Genomic DNA, 25,525 nt, shown 5'->3' with positions numbered 1-25,525 from the left:
AGAGACCCGGAGGCGAGAAGAGGCGGGGCGGCGGCTGACAGAAGGTGGGGCTTCGGGCTGGAATCCAGACCGGTCTCGGAGAGGCGGGGCTTCTTTTGACAGTGGGCGGGGATTCGACGAAGGGGCGGGGCTTGGGTGGACTGCCACCAGGAGATGGGGCTTACGATGACAAGGGGTGTTTCTTGCGAACCGGTGGTGACATTAGCAAGGCGGAGCGCCCAGAGGGCAGGGCCACAAGTGACAGAAGGCGGGGATTGACCTGAGTAAAGACAAGGCTTCTGTTGATAGCGGGCGGAGCTACCACCGGCAAGGGGCGGGGCCGCTTCGAGACCTAGAGAAGGCGGGGCTTCTGCTGACAGGGGGCGGAGCTACCGCTGGCCGGGGCGGGGCTTCTCTTGACAGAGGGGCGGGGCGGCTCCCTACCTCCCCGTGCGCCAATCCAAAGGGTAGAGGCTCGGGTCGAACCCCAAAGGAGCAGCGGGGTCCGGGAGTGGAGAGCCTGGCGCGGAGCGGGGTGGGGGCGCGCGGACGGCGCGCGCGCGGGAGGGCCCCGCCTCGGCCGGCTCCTTCCCTCCCTCCCCGTCCCCGGTCGGCCGCTGGGGCGCGCGCCCCGCCTCGCACCCCCACCCCCGACCCTCCACGCTCCGCGAGGCCCGCCGAGCTGCCGAGGCCGTGTGCCGGCCCGCCGAACGGTTCCGGGTGTAGGGTTCACAGGTCAGAGTTGACTCCCTGAAAAGTGCAGCCGGTTTGAAATGCAAGATGGCGGCGGCGGGGCGCTGAGAGGCGCGGCGGCCCCTGCAGGTAGCGGCGCTAGCCGGCTCCGGGACGAGTGGGCCGGGACGCCGGGGGACTGCGGGGGGTAACCGGCAGCGCAGAGCCCGCGAGCGGCGCGGCGGCCGGGGAAGGCGCGTGGCTCGCGGGCCGACCGGAGGAGGGCGGCTCCAGGGCAGAGACCCCGGGGTCTCAGCGCCCTGGCTGCAGCCGGTAGCGAAGGGGACGCGGCGCGGGGCGTCCGAGGGGGAGGGACACGGCCTGCCTGCACCGGGGAATCGCCACCGAGGGACGGCCCCTGAGGCTCCTTCGCGCTTTCGCGGTGTCTGCGGCCGCGGACGGAGCTTGGGGGACACTCTGTGAGGGAAAATCTCAGCCCGCGTCCTTACGAGAGCACTGAGCAACTTGGGACTGTTGAGGGGAGTGAAGACGGGGCCTCCGGGGTTGTGGGGGCGGGGGAAGCGCCGTAGGGACAGAGGAGCCCAGCGAGGTTGAGGGTCCTAGAGGAGGTCGGAAGGCCTGCCCTGGAGGGGGCGCGTGGCCTCGTGGGGACTGCCTCTCGGAGAGCAGGGAGAGATCCTCTTGCTGGAGCTGAACGCATTGGCACTGGGGTTGGAGCCCCGGGAAATCTTTCGGGGGAGGCTGTACCCCACTTCAGAGAAGGCTAGGCACCCATTTCGGGTCCAGGCCGTTCCCCGCTTTGGGGCCGGACTCAGAATTGAGTCCTTAAGAACTGTATTCGGTTTTGAGGAAGACTGGGACTTCGAAGTTAATTAAAGAGAATGGAAACGTTATCCGTCCCTTTCAGACGGAGACAAGGGAGGCCGACCAGGGACTCCTCCGAGCCTCGGGGCCTAACGGGAACAATCTCCTAATCTTGGCCGGGAATGAAGGGCTGGGAAGGAGGTGTGAGGGCGCAGGGAGCGGGGTCTAACGGCAGGGAAGAGGAGCCCTGGCGGATGCCCTTTCCCTGTGGATTTACACCAAAGTTCTAGGTAAAAGGACTTGACATTCTTTGTTTCGTGCATCTCCCTCCACCTCTCCCCTTTGTAGATAACAGTAAGGAAAGAGCAAAACCCCAGAGAAGGAGAACGTTCCGCTTGATATCCTTAGTTTAGGTTAGCGAAGCAGCAAGCTCTGGCCAGGCTTCAATGAGAGAGACTCAGGGTAGGGGAAGGAGGAAGCGGGGAAAGGGGTGGATAGAGGAGGAATCCAGGGTAGAAATGGGGCAGAGTGGGAATTCCACAGAGCTTTTCTGTCATCACCCCCCAGAGCTGAAGAAAAGCATGAGAAGGAGCTAATCTTTGTGGGGGGAATGTTAAAAAAAAAAAGGCTGATAGTTTGTAATGTGACTAGGTTGGAATTCCGTGTAACTTGCAAAAGCAATTCTCTTAGAGATTAAGAGGATAACAGAAACGGGGGAAATCACAGAATTGGGAGATACAGGGTTCACAGGGAGGAAGAAGCAGTTTTCCCTCCAGAAGAGTGCCTGTTTGTGGGTTTGGAGTGTATGTGTGTACCTACCTACAGAAGTGCTCCTTTAGATTCGTTGGTATTGGTCACTGTATCTCAGTCTTTGTCTGAAAGCTTGAACTTGTGTTATATGTGTTACATGAATTATCTTTGTGTCTGAAAAATTATCCAAAAAAAATAAAAGTCGTTTGTTTTTATGCCATCAGTGAGGATGAATGGGAGTTGGTTTTAACAGGGATATTGGCCTTAGTACATCCATAGATTTTAAAAAATTTCTTAAGTAGCAATTCTGACTCTTGATTTCAAGCAAAAGAAATGTGGGTGCTGCCAAAGACAATAATGCATAACAGGATGTAAAAGGACCCTCATGAATATTTTTTCCTCTTAATCTGTCTCTCCTTACTCTTAAGCATTTTAGGGCAAAGCTGACTAATCCTATGCAAAATAAAATGTAAAGTCTTGGGTTCTTTCAGTATAGAAATGATAGCATTTCACTTATCAGTGAATCTTTTTGTAGAAGTACCTCTCCAAATGCTTTATTTAATGATCAGGATTAAAATGAGAAAAAAAGAAAGACTTGGGTACCTGATGACAGCTATGATTCATACAGATATCTTGAACCATTCTAGTATTTTTAAAAGAGCTTTAATGTCTTTCATCGCGATGTCTTCTCAAACACATTACAAGTATAAACTAGTTGAGAGCTGCACATTTGGAGTATTATTATACATGTGAGCTATTCTTTGGTTTCCCCAAAGTGCATGTAGCTCTAGTTTTGTATTCAATTCTGAACAGATTAGGCTGGATGAACCAGAGTGGCACTGGTGCCAGACGGTTTGAGAATATGCTAAGGCTGAAAACATAAATGTGCTTGTACTGTGCTTGTACTCATTAATAGTAGATGTCTTTCCCTTATAGCGAGCTTATTATTTCACTGGATTTGGAGGACAGTTTGTGAATGATGTAGCAATTATTTCACCTTTGGTGATACTTGTCACCAAATCGGGTGTGTTCATGGTGGTATGGCCATAAACTCACCTTTGGTGATACTTGTAAGGTTGTTGTGTTTTTTTTTTCAATAAATGTGAATGAAGTTTTACAGTTATTTTATTAGTGAACTTAATAGCATAGGTGAGGTGGTTCATGTTGGAGATTTTCTCCCTTTTGTATTATATTTTACATTAAGACTGAAAGGTGATGTTATAATGTATTTATATTTTCTTTCTTATAATGTTAATTGGGCACAAAAATGGGTTATTAGGGACTTAATTTGCTGTAAATCATGGCTTTATATTTAAATGGAAATACTCTTAAAATTACTAAAATGATTAAAATGTAGCTGAGGAAATAACCATTTCATGTATATTGCATTATTGTGGATTTGGGCTCAAAAGACTCTACTGATTTGAATATTAGCAGTGTTAAAACTTCAGTGCCTAAGCTAGGTTTTTTTTTTATTTTTTAAAAGATTTTATTTATTTATTTGACAGAGAGATAGTGAGAGCAGGAACACAAGCAGGGGGAGTGGGAGAGGGAGAAGCAGGCTTCCCACAGAGCAAGGAGCCCAATGCAGGACCCTGGGATCATGACCTGAGCCGAAGGCAGACACTTAGTGACTGAGCCACCCAGGCGCCCCCTAAGCTAGGTTCATTAATATTCATTAATTTAGGGAGGTGTTCAGAAATATCTATTGCACTGTACCCAGTGTAACACATTCACTTGTACTTCTAAATTTCTTCTAACTTAAAATCCTTCTAAATCATCCTGTGTAATCTCAAAAGTAATTTTAATTACATTTAATTGAAGGGGGAAAAAACTGTGATGCTAGCCTTTGAATAATAGCCAATGTTTCCATAATATTACTGATCTATTTTATTGTATCCTTGTTGCTCTGATATTTTTGTGGTTGTGAGTAACCAAATTTGAATGGCTGAAGCTGCTGATTTAGATTAATCAGGATAGACATTTGAGTTTACATTTTGGAGATCTGTATTTCATACAGTTAATTTTCAAAGTAAATTATGTAAATGTTTATGTAGTTGCCTTAAAGGATACTTAATCTTTGCAGGTTATATTATCAATATTCTATGATGTATTCAAGGAGTAGTAAGATGGTCTTATATACCTTTGATCCAAACAAAAATATAATGATATACTTTGGAAAAGAAGTTTTTATGAGCAGGTTAAGAATGACATTTATTCAAGGCAGTCAACACTTTTTTTTAATATTTTATTTATTTATTTGACAGAGAGATAGGGAGGGCAGGAACACAAGCAGGGGGAGTGGGAGAGGGAGAAGCCGGCCTCTCGCGGAGCAAGGAGCCTGACGTGGGGCTCGTTCCCAGGACCCTGGGATCACAACCAGAGCCGAAGGCAGACGCCCGACTGAGCCACCCAGGCACCCCGCAGTCAACATTTTTTACTTTTTTTTTTTTAAGTAGGCTCCACACCTAGCGTGAAGCCCAACATGGGGCTTAAAGTCACAACTCTGAGATCAAGACCTGAGCTGAGACCAAGAGTCTGTTGCTCACCCAACTGAGCCACCCAGGCACCCAAGGCAGTCAAAATTTTTCTGCAAGATATTTGTTTTTAATTTTTTGATACAGATTTTTAAAAAATAGTATTCTCAAAGCCTATCTAAAAAACCAAAACATTAAAGTGTAGTAGCCATAAATGTATTATTTTAAATAAAAGAACTTTCTCATTAAATTTTAGTGATTTCATATTTCCCATAGGATTTCTGACTCCCTTTTCCCCCTTCCTGAAGGTCTGTCTTTCTTTTTTTTTGGTTATTGTGAGGAATGAAAGGAGATCGAAAGATTTTGATATTTCTCTTTTTTTTTTAAGATTTTATTTCTTTATTTGACAGAGAGACACAGCAAGAGAGAGAGAGAGAGAGAGAGAGTGCGCACAAGCAGGGAGAATGGGAGAGGGAGAAGCAGGCTCCCTGCGGAGCAGGAAGCCTGATATGGGGCACAGTCCCAGGACCCTGAGACCATGACCTGAGCGGAAGGCAGACGCTTAACGACTGAGCCACCCAGGCGCCCCAAGATTTTGATATTTCTAAGCACTTCACCCATAATTATGTTTTTTTTAATTTTATTTATTTATTTGAGAGAGAGTACTTGAGAGGGGGGGAAGGTCAGAGGGAGAAGCAGACTCCCTGCCGGGCAGGGAGCCCGATGCGGGACTCGATCCCGGACTCGATCCCGGACTCGATCCCGGGACTCCAGGATCATGACCTGAGCCGAAGGCAGTCGCTTAACCAACTGAGCCACCCAGGCGCCCCATAATTATGTTTATCTTCTATACTAAGTCTATTCCTTTTTACCTTCTAATATTGTCAAAAGAAGTTTGTTTAAAACTTTGCTGGGGTGTGGACTGTATTTGAAAGTGAGGAGGAGAGAACAATTTCTGTCCATGACTACAATAAGATGATTTATGTCAGAGCTTTGTTAGTTCTATGAAACACCTTTTAAAATGTGTCATACGTTAATGATTCTCCTTGAGGCTAAGGTCAGAGGAAGTATGTGTATATTGGGGTGGAGGATATAAATTGTGATTGATTAATGTCTACGTGTTAAAGCCAACTTGTTCTAGCATTGCTTAATCTGCTCAAAAGTATGAAATGGAAAATAAAATTGATTATTGCCCAGACTTTAAAAATATTTTATAGTGTCTTAACATTTAGCAAAGTTTATGTGAAGACTTCCTTTATTGTATAACTTAAAGTTAATACCTTAAATAAAAGTCAGAAAAAATCTAACTGTGGACTCAGTAACTGCCAGAAAATATTCCAAACACTTTTCATGTGTTATTTTATTTTTTTTTTAAAGATTTTTTATTTATTTATTTGACAGAGAGAGACACAGCAAGAGAGGGAACACAAGCAGGGGGAATGGGAGAGGGAGAAGCAGGCTTCCCGCGGAGCAGGGAGCCCGATGCGGGGCTCGATCCCAGGACCCTGGGACCATGACCTGAGCCAAAGAAGGCAGAAGCTTAATGACTGAGCTACCCAGGCACCCCTATGTGTTAGTTTAAATACATGTTAGTAGAGCCCCATTTTAGATGAGGGGGCGATGGCATAGACAGGCTAAGCCACTTGTCTAAGACCACACAGCTAGTAAGTGACAGAGCTGAGATTTGAACCCATGCAGTCTGGTTCCAAAGCCCAAGCTCTTCATCTTTATTTACAGTTCATCTGCCAAAACAACTCATCTGTTTTATTATATAATGTATATGGCTGAGATGACTTCTTTAATTTTTGAAGTTCATTCTAATCTTAAAATTTAAAAAGATACTTTGAGTTAGAGAGAAGTATTTTAAAATAATGTCAGTATCAGGAGCTGAAATAACATCAGGCAAGTATGCTTTTCATCCAGAAGTATCAAGGAGCTCATTTGTTGCTCCTCTAGTTGCCTTGTGCCTTTACATGTCTCAGCAGCTCTTTCTCAAGAGACTCTCGTTCGGTAAAACATCTTGCAATTACCGTGTGATTCAAGAATGGATTCAAATAGGTTACCAATTTCCTATAATATTAATAATTCATTTTGGAAAATAACTTCCCCTCTTTGGCAGCTGTTTCCGATCTTCTCTTCTAGTCCACATCCTGTAGATGGATAGCTAAGGAGTTTCCAAACAAGGAGATACCAGGAAATGAAACTGTAGAATCCCAGGCTGCAGATAGCAGGATGCTCCACTGGAAAATGCTCTTTTCCTTTTCATGAAAATAGTGTAGCTATTCAGCCTAAGCTTTAACTTAACCTAGAAGTATTTTACTAGAGGGTTGGGGTATTTACATTGTTTCTTAAGAGCCTCTTCATGAACGTCTATATAAGAACAGACAGAATCGAAGGATAAGGTATTTGGAAGATCATCTTCCTTAATATTTATTCACTTGGTTTACAGAGTTTCAGTGCTTAAAGAACAACGGCTAAAATGCTTCAACCCTTCAAAAGTACTGTTTACTGTTATTTATTAAGAGAAGCAATTACACTTTTTATTAAATTTTCCTGATTGGTTTAAGTACTCTGAATAATATGCCACAACATTTTTGGACACATATCTCAATTTTTGGAGAATGATTTTGTTTGTTTGATTGTACAGTCTGATGCTTCACAACACACTGATTGAAAAGCCATTTGGTAGTAGCTTTCTTGCAAAAATGAAATAACACAGGTCATTCTATTAGATACCACATGCTTTGGGGTAGAGTACCACTAGTTTATTTAAGTTGTATTGGCTTGTTGCCAGCATTAATAATCCACTCCATTCCAATTAATGTATTGTAAATTAGGATACAGATATCAGTGGGTTTATGTGTAAATATATAAATATACACCTCCTCCCACGTCTTAGTTTAACTAAATTGTCCTTCATAAGTTTTGTGTACTTAATATTTTACAATTCCCAATTTCTTCATCTCAGCTTTTATACTCAGCCTGCATATATTTACATTTTGAAATTTTTTTTAAGATTTTATTTATTTATTTGACAGAGAGAGACACAGCGAGAGAGGGAACACAAGCAGGGGGAGTGGGAGAGGGAGAAGCAGGCTTCCCGCTGAGCAGAGAGCCCGATGTGGGGCTCGAACCCAGGACCCTGGGATCATGACCTGAGCCGAAGGCAGACGCTTAGTGACTGAGCCACCCGGGCACCCCACATTTTGAAAATTTTTACTGAAAATAACATAATAGTGAAAACAGTATTTGGTGGTTTTATATAATATAAATAAAATTTTTGAGAATGTTTTAAATTTTGTGTTTCTTATTAATATTGGGTTTGGCATTTAAATGATTCTTTTACAATTTCTATGCGGAAGTTAGATTTTTTTTTTCAAAATTACATCTATTTTTAAAAAGTGAAGGCATAAACTTTAAAGTCCTAAGACTGAATTATATCTAGAATCATTTAAATGATTCTTTTACAATTTCTATGAGGAAGTTAGATTTTTTTTTCAAAATTACATTTATTTTTAAAAAGTGAAGGCATAAACTTTAAAGTCCTAAGACTGAATTATATCTTTGAATAGTAAAGTGATGATTTTTTTTTTTTTTTTGTAGGAAATGGCAGATAGATGCTTCAGACCTGTTGGTAATGATGGCCTGAGCTAAACACCTAATTTGAAGGGACACCCTCCGTGTCAAAGAACAGAATGCTGAAGAAGCTATGGCAAGTATGTGTTTCATTGTTTGGTTATGGTAAAACTCAGATTCTGAATATGCTTCCTTTAGATCCCATGATCCTATATTTGGCTAACATCTTAAAAAGCTTTTCTTAAAAAAAGCAGCACTTACTCTTGACACTTTGTTAAGAAATGTAATTTCAAACTTTAAAAATATAGGAGTATTGGCTGCTTTAATTTCAAAGGAAACAGCATCACACTTCATGATAAATCTATGTGGTATATTAATGATTGATTTTTCAATTAATATTTACCAAAATACACTGTGTATCAGGCACTGTACTGGTGCTGTGGTAACAGTGGGAAATAAGACAAATGAAGGTCATAAGGGCAGAGAACTTTAGTGTGGGGAAATTGATCTAGAAATTTTACTGTTTTTTTACCTACATCCAGAAAAATCCTTCAGGACTTAAAAGAACAATTCCTGAAAATATATTTCCAATACATAGTCTACTAATAATAGTTAATTATAATTCTAAAAATTAGGATATTGATGATTAAATACTTTGTTTTAGGTTAAGCATGCCAGTATTTAAATACTTGAATATATTTGTATATAATTACTTTTATATTTTATTTAAGTGGCATAAATTGGCTTTTATAAGAAGCATTAGATCACATACTATAGTGTTGAAATAGTTACACTTTAGTCCAATTGTTATTTTATTTTGTTTTATTTATTTTTATTCATTTGTCAGAGAGAGAGCACAAGCAGGGGGAGCAGCAGGCAGAACAGGCAGAGGGAGAAGCAGGCTCACCGCTGAGCAAGGAGCCCGATGCGGGAGTTGATCCCAGGACCCTGGGATCATGACCTGAGCCGAAGGCAGACGCTTAACTGACTGAGCCACCCAGGCGTCCCTAGTCCAATTGTTATTTTAGATAATTCCAGAAAGTACTAGGAAAGATTTTTTTTTAAAGATTTATTTATGTATTTTTGAGAAAGAGAGAATGAGAGTGTGTGTGCATGTGCACACACAAGTTGGGTGGGGTGGGGCAGAGGGAAAGAATCTTCAAGCAGACTCCCAGCTGAGTGCGGAGCCCAAACCAGGGCTTGATCCCACTACCCTGAGATCATGACCTGAGCCAAAACCAAGAGTGGGACACAATCGACTAAGCTACCCAGGTGCCCCAGATTCCACAGCTATTAATGTGGTGGTTCAACTTTCACTTTTTAAAAATTGTTAGAGTCCTTACAAGCTGACATTACCAATACTAATTACGATTATCTTTCAAAGTATTTTTTTTAAAGATTTTATTTATTTATTTGACAGAGAGAGACACAGAGAGAGGGAACACAAGCCAGGGGGAGCGGTAGGCAGAGGGAGAAGCAGTTTTCCCGAGGAGCAGGGAGCCCGATGTGGGGCTTGATCCCAGGACCCTGGGATCATGACCTGAGCTGAAGGCAGACACTTAAGGACTGAGCCACCCAGGGGCCCCTTGAATGATTACATCTTGACTGAAACATGTAACAGTTATTTTATAAATTGGGAAGGTAACAGACAGATGAATGGTTTTTCAGCCTCTCAATGATAATCTCACTTATAATCAAGAATAGCATTCTTGTGTTAGACTGTGAAAGATTTAACATACCTCCTTGAGAAAAGTAGGGGAAAACTATTTCCAACAAAACAATTATTTTGGGGTAATACTACAAACTTTAGTAACAAAGATAGGAGATTTCTTTATAGTACTTATTTATGTATCACAATCAATATTTACATACCGACCTACATGCCAGCCGAAGGTAGAAAACCAGGATGTTAGTGTTGTAGAGACCTTTCAAAAAGACATTTCACTCCTCAAATCTGGGGTCAGCGCTTGCCAGGAGAAATCTGTCCAGCTTGGATTCTTCTTTTAATCTTTAGCAGTATTAAGGTTGGCTTTCTCAGGTAGAAAAAAAACAGGTAGAGAGGATAGAATTTCTAAACCCTTAAGCCCTTAGTTTAGCATTAGCAAAAGGATCTTCTGCAATTAGATGATTTTTGGCCACAGTTTCTCCGATGCTTTCATTTTTATCAGTTACTCCTGTCTGTATACACCTTGATACTCGAATTTTGATTATCTTGAGACCATTTTAGTAGTTTTCTTGAGATTTATCTCTTAGGTAATGATTCTAGGTTACCATAATTCTTAAAAACATTTGCTGTGGATACAAATTTGGGTTGTCAAAGTTCTCATTTAATTTTTTTAAGAACTTGACCATTGTTTCTAAGTATTTTTACATTTTGGTTTTGAGAAATGCCTCAAGTGTAAAAAGGCCAAAATTGCTTTGCTTTTTTTAATTAAAGAAAGCGTCTTCTTAGACACTTTTTTCTTTAACATGGTGGATATTCTTTGTTTTAATTTGACCCCCTTATTCTTTATTTCTGTTATTATTTCATGCATTCTGTGATTTTGGTGGATTTGAAACTTTTAGTTTGAATACAAACATGTAAAAATAAGTATTTTCAGTTGGCTAAATAGAACTCAGAGAATAAGAAGTGAAACTAAATAGAATACAGAGTTCTAAGAATTCTCAGTATAGGTATGAATACATATCCCAAGGGATTATCAGTTTATATTTTAGCTACCCTGAGAACAGTTTTTAGCTAGTACCAGCTCAAAACTAACATAATCCTTAAAAATTATAGTTATTTTATGTGTTCATATTTGACTAAGAATTGGTATGAAAGTTGTTTTTATTCATATAAAATCTTACCGATATAATATGCTTTTGTGGCTAAGGAAGCAAATAAATTGTTGTCTGTTAATAATTTAATTTGAAGTACAAGACAGCCAAAAAATTTCCATGGAGGCATGGAAATTCAGTATAGTTATGTCTCTGCTTAACTATAAAAAATTTTAGACTTTTTGTAGCACTAAGCATAGAATTTGAAACAATTTACTATGTATAGTGTATTACATTGAGAACTTATTTTTTTAATCTCTTTAAAAATGTAGAACACCATTAGAGTACAGTTTTCTCCAGGAATAGAAAAATAATGATTCTAAGTTCAGATTTGCATTTGCTGTTTTTACAGGAACACTTTTCTCCTGAATTTCACTGCAGGACTAATTCCGTGAATGAATTTATCTCCCTGTTTCATTCTTTTTTTAAAAAATATTTTATTTATTTATTTGACAGAGAGAGAGAGAGCACAAGCAGGGGGAGAAGCAGAGGGAGAGGGAGAGGCAGGCTCCCTGCTGGGCAGGGAGCCCAATGTGGGGCTCGATCCTAGAACCCTGGGATCATGACCTGAGCTGAAGGCAGTCCTTAACCAACGGAGCCACCCAGGTGCCCCTCCCTTGTTTCATTCTTAAACAGTCCACAAATTTAGATATATACTACTGATACACAAAGCTGATTTGTTACAACAGAATTATAGATGTTGGTAAATACTTGTTGAATATTCATTGCTATATTTTATTTTATTTTTTTTTTTAGATTTTATTTGAAAACAAAAACAGAAAAAAAGATTTTATTTATTTGACAGAGAGATAGTGAGAGCAGGAACACAAGCAGGGGGAGTGGGAGAGGGAGAAGCAGGCTTCCCGCCGAGCAGGGAGCCCGATGCCAGGCTCGATCCCAGGACCCTGGGATCATGACCTGAGCTGAAGGCAGCTGCTTAATGACTGAGCCACCCAGGCACCCCTCATTGCTATATTTTAATAAATAGAATGTTCTATATATGAAGATGTTTTAATATTCTAATGACTAAGGTAATTTTATTAGTAAGGATTTTACCATCGGAAATAATCTACTATAAAGTAAACGCAGTTGTTCTTTATAACTCCTCTATAAATGAGTGTTTAATGAAGTAAAATGTTATAATACACAATTTTAAAGGTTTTTTTTTTTTTCCAGCAAATATTAATGAGGCCTTGATAGGCAATGTGTTGGGCCCTGGGGATATATAGTAGAGAGCTAAGTAGACATTCTGTTGACCGTGTAAGAACTGCTGTTAGGATTGTCCCCAGTTTTTATACTGTGGTAAAATGAATTTTACTTTCATTAAATGCTTTTCTGTAAAGAAACTTTGTTGTCATTATTTTGATGAATTAAGAATCATGAATTGTTTAAGGAGTGTCCTACCCTCAGAAGAAGAGTCAGGATGCAGATAGAACCATGGAAATTGGCTTGACCTAGATCCATACGCTGCAGATTCTGAGTGCTCTTGAGGGTTCGTAGAAGAACTAGTTTGACTTCTCAGACCATGGAGCAGCTCCCAAAAATGTATGGAAAACATTTGAATGTTATACATACTCAGGGATTTCTGCTTCCCCTGAAAAAAAACCTTTATGTAGCACATGTTTTTTCCTTAAAAATAGAAAGTAAACTTTGTTTCCAACTCTAGACAAATGACCATCAGAATATTCTAGTCTATTTGCAATTTTAAGGCCTTGAAATTGTTTGTTGTATTTTATAATAAAGCACTGTTATAATAATATTAAAGAACATTTTTAAATAGCACACATAAATAAAAATTTTACCCATAATCTCATGTGAAAATTTCATTTCTATATATTCTCATCTAGTTTTTTCCATATGCCTACATATTTTCCCATGGTTACTTTATAATTAATATGCAGATTTTGTTCTGATTTTTAAAAAATTTAACAGTAAATGGATATTTTTTCATAGTCCTACACTTGATCTTAAGCCAAATGACTGAGAAGCGATTTTTTTCATATTCCTTAATTACTCTTGATTACCATTTTTTAACGATCATATAACAGTTGATCAGATTAGGGTTTTTTTGTTTTGTTTTATTTTGTTTTTACCATTTTTCTACTGAAAATCGCTTTCAAATATAATTATATTTATAGTGCTGGATGCATTTAGAGCATAATTTTTTATCTTATTGGCAGTCTTCACTTTGTGTTTTAATTGCAAAGCCACCTAGCTAGCTACTCAGTTGTGCAACTGAACTCTACCCCTTTTTACAGGTAAATAGTGCAAGGTTCCCCAAATTGATTTTGAGCTCTGTTTTTATTTGACCTTCAAGTAGAGGATGAGATGCCTGTCAGCTAATAGCGATCTCTGTATGGCAATTTTCCTGTCTCAGCCGCATTGCACTTTAATGATAAAAGGAGATAAATTGGACCGACACCAAAGAAATTCTTATACTTTTTACCCTTTCCGCTTTTTCATTCAATTTGTGTGCCTTGTCAGCTGATTAAATTGCTGGAGAGAGAGAGAGGATAATACTAAATAAGTGGTATTCATCTCCCAAAAGAATTTTTCAGAGACTGGAAAATAACATTAATTAGGCATCTACTGTATAGGACAATGTGTGAAGCATTTTTATTTGATCAGCCTCTGAGGTGGATAGCACCCTTCTTATCTTCTCCAAGGCAACCTTTTCTGCTTCCTTTCTAGAAGCCTCCTGCAGCGTGCTCATAGAGTTCCTGATACTTCCTCTCTCATTGCATGATCACAGTTATTTTAAGTGATAATTTACTGCCTGTTTTTCTTACTCAACTGCTAGTACCTGACAGACCTGAGGCAATCTGTCACAGTCATCGCCTTCGGGTAGTACCTAACACAGTGCCTGGCCCATGGTTGACATTCAACAGATAGTTGTGTGAATTTGTTGAAATGAAGAATCTTGGTTTTACAGGTGAGAAACCTTAGGTTGATACTGAGTAACTTTTATAGTCACTGAACCACTGAGTGACAGAGGAGACTCCAGAACCTGTGGTTTGATCCTATATCACAGCGCCTCTGTGAATGTATTCCTCTGGGCCTGGGTTTCTTCTGTCATAAAAATGGGGTATTTGTACTGAGTTCCCTGCTTCCCCCCAAATCATGTCTTTATATAATCAGGACCATGAGGATGCCTTTGCGCTTTGGCCTATTTTTGAGCTGTATACATTATAGTAGGACTGAGCCATTGCACCAAATCTTGAGGTTATTTTGGGATTCTGTCTCCCTTTAGAAATACATTAAATAATATAGTGACTCTGGTTTTGTTAGGTAAATGTAAACAGTTTCAGAAGTAAAGTGGGAAGAGTGTTTGTCGGGTCTGTTTATTTGGGTATAGAAGTAACCTGAGCTTGAGGCCATCTTTAATACCCAAGATAATCAGATTTGAGTCTTGCATTACTGAAGACTTTTTTTTTTTAATTTGTCTTTTAAGTAGCTTATTTAAGTTTATATTGCCAAAACCAGTGCTTTCAAAGGAAAACACACAATGGTGCATATACATCATTCGATTGTAAAATAACCTATGAATATTTTGTAATTTTTATGACTTTAGCAAAAAACATTTAAGCTTTTAAATATTTTTATATCTGGGTAAATTCTTATGAACTGACCATTCTGAGCTAGTGAGCTATAAGGAAGAGAAATAAAAATAATAATTTAGCAGATTCCTATTTTTAAGCAAGATAAAATGAAAAGTAAGCAGTTTAACCTAAGACCTAGAGAGCCAGGATGATAAAGGGATCTTAGCTCCTCAAGTTTCTCTTCTGTATCTCTTATTAGTACTGGCTACTCTCTTCTACCCCTGGGTGCCCAAGCCCTGTCTTCTACAGTGAAACAACCTGAAGGACACATTAAATTCACTTTAGATTAGTTTTCAAATTTCATGGCTCAGCAGTGGTAAGCTGAGAAGGATTTTTGGTGACACTGATACATTGTCTTGAAAGTAGTTAAGCTTTTAAGGCACAGGCTTTCAAACTCATCTCAGAACCCTTCAGAGGTAGTAGGATTTGTAGGCTCCATGGGATGCGGTCAGGAAGTAGGTTAGCCTTTCTACTTCTCCAGCCAGACAGCTCTTCTTTTCTCTGTTTTGCCCCAAGACTTCTCATAGAATTTTGTTTGAAGAAAGGGCTCTGCTGCTTACAACAAAAAGTTTGAAAACCATCACTAAGGAAATATAGCTTCAGAAAAAAACCTTCTATCTTTGATTTTTAACTATCAGTATACTACCAATTAAATATAATCTGAGATTCTAGGAGAATAACAGTTACAAAATAGCTCCCCTGCCTTTCAACAATTCTCCTTCACGGCCAAAAATGTGGGTGCTGCTCATTTGTTGCTCTTCCATACTTCAAACTATTTGAGGAATTCCCTATTTCTAATGACAAAAAAATGATCAAACAGCTATACTAGCACTTGAACAAAATAGTTAAAATCCTACTGAATTGAATAGGAGAGATGGCATTAGCTTAGTGTATAATATTTAGTTAAGAAATAGTTCTAAATATCAGTGATTTCCTCATATTCCCTTAGAAATCAAAGGCTTTTTCCAGAGGGGAGGAATGACACCTTTTGAGAATAGGGATTCTTTGAGGATAGGATACTATTATTACTAAGCTGATGCTTTTTATTTTATAATATGGAAAATTTGGTGATGTTTTTCCTTTCCCTGAGTCAGTATATCTCCTCATACAGACCAGGTTTTGCTTTATAATCTTTAAAGTAAACTTTTTCTTCTCAGTTCAGCTAGGACAAGGATTATACTAATAAATGAAAATAGTTCTAATTTGTGGTAGAAAATAAATGAGACCACTTAACTCATTTTAGTCATTTTCCTTTGGGTTAGACTTCAGAAGCACACTGCCTTTCATTGATGTAGCATTAACATTTTATTTTAAATATTTGGGTACAAAATTATTAAAATGTATGCGTATGAGCATGATTCACTTTTTCTTGATAAGTCACGGTCATTCTTGTGAATTTCAGCTACTGTTCTCTGTGGTGATGCTCTCAGGGCATGTTGAATTTCTTTTTTTTATCTCAATTTTTTATTTAAATAGTTAACATATGATTATATTAGTTTCAAGTATAGAATTCAGTGATTCATCACTTAAATACAACACCCAGCGCTTGTCACGACAAGTGCCCTCCTTAATCCCCATCACCCATTCAGCCCATCCCACACATCCCTCCATCAACCCTCAGTTTGTTCTCTATTGTTAAGAATCTCTTATGGTTTGCTTCCCTCTCCTTTTTTTTTCCCTTTCCCTATGTTCATCTGTTTTGTTTCTTATTTTTTTTAAGATTTTATTAATTTATTTGAGAAAGAGACATACACACAGAGAGAACATGAGTTAAGAGGGAAGAGGAAGAGACAGAGGGAGAAGCCAACTCCCTGCTGATGCGGGACTCGATCCCAGAACCCTGGGATCATGACCCGAGCCGAAGGCAGACACCCAACCAACTGAGCCACCCAGGTGCCCCCCTGTTTTGTTTCTTAAGTTCCACATATAAGTGAAATCATATGGTATTCGTCTTTCTCTGACTGACTTATTTCGCTTAGCATAATACCCTCTAGCTCCGTCCACGTTGCTGCAAATGGCAAGATTTCATTTCCTTTGATGGCTGAGTAATATTCCATTGTATATATACACCACATCTTCTTTATCCATTCATCAGTCGATGGACATTTGGGCTCTTTCCATAATTTGGCAGGGCATGTTGAGTTTCATAGGACTGTTTTCCTATTCATTCTAGTTTAAGTTAATAAACATTTAGTGAGTCCCTCCTTCTCGGCTTTTTGTACACAGAGGGGATACAGAAATGAATGAGAAGTCAGCCAAGATAGTTCAGCTGGAAGAACATTAGATTGAAGATACAAAGGTCCTTGGAAAAATGAGACTCACCTATAGTAAGGAGATCAGGAGTATGGATAGGTTCTAGGTCAGAAATGTAACATTCCTTTGCCACAATTCGGTAAGTACTAGACTAGAAGGTTAACCGAGGAGAAGGGCGGATCCAAGTTAAAGGGAGAGATCTATAGGGCAGATAAAGATCATCACAGAGCGTGCACAAACAAGGCTCCTAGCATAGGGAACAGCCTCCATTGTGTGCCCCTGGAACAGCAATTGTGTCTACTGTGCCCAAAGCATAAGAAATAGGAGTCAGGAGAGAGACGTCAGGAAGTTGAGGTTGGGGGCAGGTGTGAAGAGGACTACACGTGGCTTAAGGAGTTTGGGCTTCATTCTTCCAAGCACTGGGGAAACTTTACGTCAGGAAACTGATGTGATCAGATATGTTTTATAAATCCTGGTAGCATTGTGGAGAATGATTAAGAGTAATGTTTCTAGGGGCGCCTGGGTGGCTCAGTCGTTGAGCGTCTGCCTTCAGCTCAGGTCATGGTCCCAGGGTCCTGGGATCAAGCCCCACATCGGGCTCCCTGCTCCGCGGGAAGCCTGCTTCTCCCTCTCCCACTCCCCCTGCTTGTGTTCCCTCTCTCGCTGTGTCTCTGTCAAATAAACAAAATCTTTAAAAAAAAAAAAGAAAGAAAAGAATGTTTCTAAAACTTGGATCGTGTATATCCATCTTTGCTGCTCTGCTACTGGAATGATAAAACAGACTAGGAGGAGGAAGAAGACCTAAGTGACGGATTGAATTTCTTACACACTTAATGGCCATAGTCTCTGAGTACCTGTGACTGCTTTTTATAGTTTTCAATTTCCTCCCTTGTTAACAGAGTATCATTTCACATTGACACTAGCGTGCTTGCCAAAGCAGACTTTTCTCCCACTTCCCTATCAATATAGAGGTGGCTGAAAAATCTAAGTAAAGAGGCCTGGGGGCTGACCATGAGCACAGTATGTGACCTTCAGTGATTTGGCTTGGAGACATGTATTTTGATCCTTAGAGGACTTTTTTCCTGGTTCTGGTCTTACTCTAGATCTTTATAACTGAGCTATCCAACAACTTCATGTAAGTGAAATATCACTGCAGTTTGTTTAAAAGATCATAATCACGCATTTAAACACATTTTTTAATTTATTTTAATGTAGGTGATTGGAGTTGTGCTTCAAAAATTTCAGCAGTTCAACAGTATTTTATCTGCCAACAATAAGCTCTTTACTTGATTGCACCATGAAAAAGCTGCTAATGAAACTTGTTGAACACAAAAATGGACTTGAAGAACCAAAAGCCATCGTTTTCAAATGAAGAATACTGAACGGTTTTAAGCCTCAATGCTTTTTAAGCACCACTGAGATTTTCCTCATAACATCAGAATGGCAAGCAGGCGAAAATCCACCACACCCTGCATGGTCCTTGCCAGTGAACAGGATCCAGACCTCGAGTTGATATCAGATTTGGATGAAGGTCCTCCTGTACTTACACCTGTAGAAAACACCAGAGCAGAGAGTATCTCAAGTGATGAAGAAGTTCATGAATCTGTGGATTCTGACAATCAGCAAAATAAAAAAGTTGAAGGTGGCTATGAATGTAAATATTGTACTTTTCAAACCCCAGATCTAAATATGTTTACTTTTCATGTGGATTCAGAACATCCCAACGTAGTGCTAAATTCATCCTATGTTTGTGTCGAATGCAATTTTCTTACCAAAAGGTATGATGCACTTTCTGAGCATAATCTGAAATATCACCCAGGAGAAGAGAATTTTAAGTTGACTATGGTGAAACGAAATAACCAGACAATCTTTGAACAGACAATAAATGATCTGACTTTTGACGGTAGTTTTGTTAAAGAGGAGAATTCAGAGCAAGCTGAACCTACAGAAGTTTCTTCTTCAGGAATATCTATCAGTAAAACTCCAATTATGAAGATGATGAAAAATAAAGTGGAGAACAAACGGATTACAGTTCACCACAACTCAGTTGAGGACATTCCTGAAGACAAAGAGAATGAAATCAAACCAGACCGTGAAGAAACTGTGGAAAATCCAAGTTCTTCAGCTTCTGAATCGAATACAAGTACTTCCGTTGTGAACAGAATACATCCGAACACTGCCAGCACAGTGGTGACCCCAGCAGCAGTCCTTCCTGGGTTAGCACAGGTGATAACCGCTGTATCAGCTCAGCAGAATTCCAATTTGATTCCCAAAGTCTTAATCCCCGTTAATAGCATTCCCACCTACAATGCTGCATTGGATAACAACCCCCTTTTGCTTAACACCTACAACAAATTCCCTTATCCAACAATGTCAGAAATTACTGTTCTTTCTGCTCAAGCAAAATACACAGAGGAGCAGATCAAGATATGGTTTTCAGCCCAACGCCTAAAGCATGGTGTTAGCTGGACTCCTGAGGAAGTAGAGGAGGCCAGAAGGAAACAATTCAATGGAACAGTACACACTGTACCTCAGACCATAACTGTTATTCCTACACACATTTCCACAGGGAGTAATGGTTTACCATCCATTTTACAGACATGCCAAATAGTTGGTCAGCCAGGTCTGGTCCTCACACAAGTAGCTGGAGCAAACACCTTGCCGGTCACAGCACCTATAGCCTTGACCGTGGCGGGGGTTCCGAATCAAACAAATGTACAAAAAAGTCAGCCACCTGCCGCACAGCCGATTGCAGAAACAAAGCCAGCCACAGCAGCAGTCCCACCTTCCCAGCTCGTCAAACACGAAACCGCAGCAGCAAACCCTGATTCATTTGGCATTCGGGCAAAAAAGACTAAAGAGCAACTGGCCGAATTAAAAGTCAGCTACCTTAAAAATCAGTTTCCCCACGATTCAGAAATTATCAGACTTATGAAAATCACAGGCCTGACTAAAGGAGAGATTAAGAAATGGTTTAGTGACACAAGGTACAATCAGAGAAATTCAAAGAGTAATCAGTGCTTACATCTCAACAATGATTCCTCCACCACCATTATTATTGACTCCAGTGATGAAACCACGGAATCCCCGACTGTTGTTACTTCACAGCCTAAACAATCCTGGAATCCTTTTCCTGACTTCACTCCCCAGAAGTTTAAAGAGAAGACCACAGAGCAGCTTCGTGCCCTTCAGGCAAGTTTTCTCAATAGCTCTGTCCTCACAGATGAAGAATTAAATAGGTTAAGAGCGCAAACCAAACTTACCAGAAGGGAAATTGATGCTTGGTTTACAGAGAAGAAGAAATCAAAAGCTTTAAAGGAAGAGAAAATGGAAATAGAGGAAAATAATGCAGGTAGTTCCAAAGAAGAAGCCGGAGAAACTTCTCCCAGAGATGAATCTGGTGCACCTAAGCCAGGGAGTACAGGCAAGATCTGTAAAAAAACACCCGAGCAGTTGCACATGCTTAAGAGTGCTTTTGTGCGAACGCAGTGGCCGTCGCCAGAAGAGTATGACAAGTTGGCTGAAGAGAGCGGGCTTGCTAGAACAGACATTGTCAGTTGGTTTGGGGACACCCGTTATGCTTGGAAAAATGGAAACCTAAAATGGTACTACTACTATCAAAGCGCCAATTCGAGTAGTATGAATGGTCTGTCCTCCCTTCGGAAAAGGGGGAGAGGGAGACCCAAAGGAAGGGGGAGAGGAAGACCACGTGGGCGGCCAAGGGGAAGCAAGAGAATGAACAACTGGGACAGGGGGCCATCACTCATAAAATTTAAAACTGGAACTGCAATACTTAAGGATTATTACCTGAAGCACAAATTTCTTAATGAGCAAGACCTTGACGAACTCGTGAACAAATCACATATGGGCTATGAGCAGGTCAGAGAGTGGTTTGCAGAAAGACAGAGAAGATCAGAGTTGGGTATAGAATTATTTGAGGAAAATGAGGAGGAAGATGAAGTTATTGATGATCAGGAAGAGGACGAAGAAGAAACAGATGATAGTGACACTTGGGAACCCCCACGACATGTGAAGCGGAAGCTTTCTAAATCAGATGACTGAAATGTAAGTTTTTAATCTGAGTGTATTATCATCAACCACAGACATTTAGAATAGTCGCCTTGTATCTGACACCTTCACTTTTGACAGTTTTTTCTAAAATGGTTTTCCTTTTAGCTAATAAGAGGACTAGGGACAGTGACTGTGGCCAAGAGATATGTGATTATTATGTGTGGTCTGATTATTATGACTGTTACATTTATTATGTAGAATTTAATGATGCTTTAATTATTTACTTTTTTTATATAAAATGTTTTTTCACTTTGTTTTAAGGGAAAGTTGCCCATTCTCAGAGAAGGGAGACTGGTGGTGGGGGGGATTCACAAGTACTAAAGATAACTAAAATGTATTGCTTGCAACCCTCCTTCACTAAAGCTTCATTTTTTGCCTATTTAAGGAAAGAATTCAAAAACGAAAACTAAAAAGAAGGGGAAAAGTGTACCGAAGGACAGACTTACCACAGGGGTGAGGATTGCTCAGTTTTAGGAAACTAGGTGAAAAATGGGTATCTTTTTTTATTCATTGTATTGCCCCCAAACTATTAGGTTTTTAACTAGAGTTTAAAATGCTTTATGTGTTAAAATTATTCAGTAATTTTTTTGGTGAAAGCCAAAGGTCTGTTTTAGGCTCTGTGTAAATTCATATTTGCTTAGATGGCATCTGTTTTTGAAAACTGTGATATAAATTATTTCTGTCTTAGAGATCAAAAGGTAAATAACAGATTTGATATTAAATTAACTCATTTGCCTAAAGTGTCTTTTCATTCTTTGATAGAAAACAAACCTGCTACCAGCAGAAACATTGTATTTGGTTAAAAATACATCTCTTGCTATAAAAGCGCGAGTAAATATTGCTTTAAATCTGAAAGGTTTGGCATGTTCCTTAAATTTTAATTCTTTTATAGATTGAATTATTTGAAATTTCACTGTAGCTGCAAATCAGATACCTGATTTGGAGTTAGGCCTTCAATTCTTAATACTTTTAGGATTTAATAGCAAAGTTCCATTCTTTTCTACTCTCTTGTTTTGGAGTGTTCTAGGATAAAACTATACTCTATTGAGAATAACACACTTGCTACAAAATGTTTGTATATGTCTATCAGTAGTCCAAAAGCATTTTATTATCAGAAATTACTGTGGTGTTCTCAAACAGTAAAGAAGGAAACGAGACATAGATCCTTATTATCATATGAGCCTATTTACTTACTTCCTTAGCTGTTTACATCCCTACCCATCCTCTACTTTTATGCTTTGTGATTCTGCACAGTATTTCCTTAACTCCCCCATGTCTTCCTTGCTGGTTTTATTTATTTTGCTACACAATTATTTATAGAGAGCTTAATATGTACCAGGCAGTTTTCTTATTGCTTAGCAGTCCTTTTCCAGGCTTTCTTTTCATTAACATTTTTTTTCAAGCAGAAAAACAGATGAAACTAAAAATGCACCTATTTTAGAGTAAATCTCACTGCAGGTTATAGAGCATAATGTAAGTCACAGGAAGTTAAACAGTTTCGTGCAGCTTTATCCTAAAGTACAGCCCTCCGCTTCCTAATGTCAGAAATTTTCAGGACAGGCTTTCTTCTGACCCAGATGCATAAAATATTTTTAACAGGCATTTTTTTAATTGCTAAACACAAGAATCCTCACTCGGCCAAGATTAAATCAACAAATGTGTTGCTGCAGTGAATTGTCCCTGTGGTTGTAGTAACCTCAGCAGTGATTCTGCAGGGAGCTGCAATCTTTTAAAGATAATGGGAACTTTTTTGTACAGTTTTTGACTTTAAGTTTGTGTGGATAATTCTCATGTTCTATAGTGATACTCTAATGGATACGATGATCAAAAAAATACATACAAAGCCACAGTTTTCAAAAAATTGTATCATATATGTTAGACATGCACTTTCATGGTACATATTCAGGCATGCCTTTTTAAAAATATTCAAAAGTCTAAAATTATAAAGTACATTAATTAGTAAGTTACTGTTGGCTTAACAAAATGTTTCATCCTATAAAAGGATTCACCATAAGTTTCCTCTTAATAGTTATTTCTTCACTTAAATATGGTTCAGTTTACCAAAAATAAGTAACCAAAACTTTTCCAAAATAGTTATTGCAAAAAGTAAAATACATATATATCTTTTGCACAAGCCAGACTTGTATATAAATAGAAAAAATTACAATAGCCTTTAGATTTCAGTCTGTTTATTACAAAAACTGACAGTGAAATATATACTTCCTACTAATAATTGTTTTTATAAATTATTACATATAGGTGAAAATGTCTATATGCAGAACATATACATAGGAGTTACACACAAACTCTAGTGCTTTAAATAAGATATATGTAACAAGTGATCTCAGTGTTAATAAGCAAATACAGAGGATGTATTTTAATGGCTAATTTGTATAATTTTTGTTTCATAAGTGGTAAACATTAAAACATGGTTTTCTTTAAAATTTTAGTTTTTTATTATGTTTTTCTTTTATAGCTGCCTAAAACGTTGGAGGAGAACCAATTCTTCAATGCAAGATGTCTGATTTACTGTGAATGGGCCCAATCTTTGATGACACTGAAAACGTTTTGGGGCATACACATTCTCAAAAAATAGGATCCAATATCCAAAAGAAATGGAACTTAATGTTGTGCCAAAGTTAAACTACTGCATTTGGCGGAAGTTCTGCAATGTAAATAGAACACTAATTAAACAACTTGTAAAAATTCAAATTTTAATATAGTACATTTTTATTCTGATATGATGGAGATGTTCTGATTCTTAGACTTTCTGAGGGGGTTTAATGACCACTAGAGCTTGTCCTCATATTTTGTCCAGCTTAATACTGTATGTCTAGTGAGATGGGCCTTATTGCCTGTATTCTTTGATATGTGATTAAGCTTATAGCTTTGAGTGACCAAACATTTTACAGAGTAAAAATTGTTAGAAACAGGAAAAAGAAAAACCTGATTTATTTCTATGTCTTATTTATCAGGCCCTGCGCTAAGATTGAAATTTGTGCGTGGGCTTGTTCATTTCAGTGTAAGTGAGAAAAACAGCCTATTGACACATGTTGAAACAGTAAGATTTTGTGATATCATTGGCCCTTAGTGATTGGATCTTTAATTGAACACATTCATGGATACCACTATTACTCTGTAATAATCTGTTCATTTTTTTAATTAGGAGCTGAATTTGCTTTGTATTAAACTAAAGATAATCAATAGTGAAGAAGAAGAAAATGGCATAAGAATTTGGTTAGGGCGAAACTCTGAAATATTTTACCAAAAATGTGAAGAAGAACCATATAGTAAATATATACTTAGTGTTTTCTTACAATCATATAGAGAGCAGAAATGTTTGTACAGGGATCAGATCAGAATTTTCAAGAATTATCTTTCAGGGAAATTCTACTTTATGTAGCAATTTCAGTGAAGAGAGAAAAACTTCTGAACTGATCATAATGAGTTAAAGGTTAGCTTTTCACTTATGAATCATGGGAGTGTTAACTGTTAACTCTTGCCATATCAGGAGACTGAAAGTTCATACTAACTTATAAACGTTGTAAAGACCGGTGCTGTTCATTCATGTTGAGAAGGACCCTTTTTTTGTGACTATAGGATTGTTTTTCAAAATGTGCTTTCTTCATAGAAAAAATGTTCAGTTTAATTAGCTCTGGATTTTAAAATGTTTTTCTGAATGACCAGATGTAGTGGGCTTGGCCAGTTTCTTTTGTCTAATTTAATGAATAATATTAAGCTCTTGTTTTTACCTAAATGTTTGTCAGCTAATGAAATGTTATGAAAAAGCCTTGAATATGCATGCTGCTTTCATTTTTATAAACTTTTTATTTTTTAACTATAGCTTTATTAGTAATTCCAAAATGCTGCAATTTAGCTGATTTCTTCACTCAGACAGCTGGCTTTGTGGGTGGCTTTTTCATACTACTGTTAACTTTTTTAAAAAGAAGCAATGTAAAGACTGTAACAATTTAATGCACTAAACTGTTCTTTCTTTTACACATTCAAAAACTTCTTAAAGCACTCTGTATTATAATAATTAAATTCCTCCTTTTTTAAACCATTGCTAATGTGGTCTGGGTTTTGTTTGACAATTTTCGTATTTTCAAATTTGAAATGTCAAGTATTGGAAATGAAGCCTTTGAATAATACATTTATATTATGTTTCCCTTGTAATATGTCGACTTTGTATAGCCATAAATAACTAGTAGTAATTTTCCCCTCTGTCTCTTTTATAAATTGGCACTACATTCTGCTCTGATGTTTGCTAGCTTTTAAATATATTTATTTGACAGAGCAAAATTCCTCTTCTCCCGGTTGTTTATGTCCTTCAATACAGAATAAAAGTTAGCAGCGATTAGTAGTTTTCAGTGATTTTTTTCCCATTTTATTAACTGAGTTTTTTAAAAACTATGGTAAAATACATATAACAAAATTTGCTACTATTTAGATGTATGATTCAATGGCATTAATTATGTTCACAATGTTGGGCAACTATCACCACTA

General features: G+C 38.6%; 1 protein-coding gene across 6 annotated transcripts; it reads left to right on the top strand.

Annotated features, from left to right (window-relative positions):
- The first annotated feature begins 518 nt into the window (after positions 1–518).
- ZHX1 (zinc fingers and homeoboxes 1) lies at positions 519–25,084 on the top strand. 6 transcript variants are annotated; one of them, XR_003523818.2, is made up of 5 exons: positions 519–801; positions 8,307–8,419; positions 18,164–21,013; positions 21,405–21,472; positions 23,496–25,084. XR_003523818.2 is itself a non-coding variant. In XM_027616443.2 (4 exons), exon 3 carries the CDS (start codon positions 18,389–18,391, stop codon positions 21,008–21,010), a length of 2,622 nt encoding a protein of 873 aa, XP_027472244.1. In that variant the 5' UTR covers positions 526–714; positions 8,307–8,419; positions 18,164–18,388; the 3' UTR covers positions 21,011–21,013; positions 23,496–25,084. The 6 variants fall into 6 exon arrangements, 4 of the variants coding, with proteins under 4 accessions (XP_027472244.1, XP_027472259.1, XP_027472240.1 ...); XR_003523817.2 differs by having other exon boundaries at positions 21,405–21,501; XM_027616443.2 differs by lacking the exon at positions 21,405–21,472 and having other exon boundaries at positions 526–714.
- Positions 25,085–25,525: the final 441 nt, after the last annotated feature.

The sequence above is a fragment of the Zalophus californianus genome, chromosome 4, assembly GCF_009762305.2.
Source record: "Zalophus californianus isolate mZalCal1 chromosome 4, mZalCal1.pri.v2, whole genome shotgun sequence".
Taxonomy (NCBI): domain Eukaryota; kingdom Metazoa; phylum Chordata; class Mammalia; order Carnivora; family Otariidae; genus Zalophus; species Zalophus californianus.
Note: the sequence above shows the minus strand (reverse complement) of the source record. Positions and strands in the feature narration are given on the sequence as shown.

Excerpts from the sequence above, each read along its gene's own strand:
- ZHX1 (XM_027616443.2), top strand. The coding sequence starts at position 18,389 with ATGGCAAGCAGGCGAAAATCCACCACACCCTGCATGGTCCTTGCCAGT.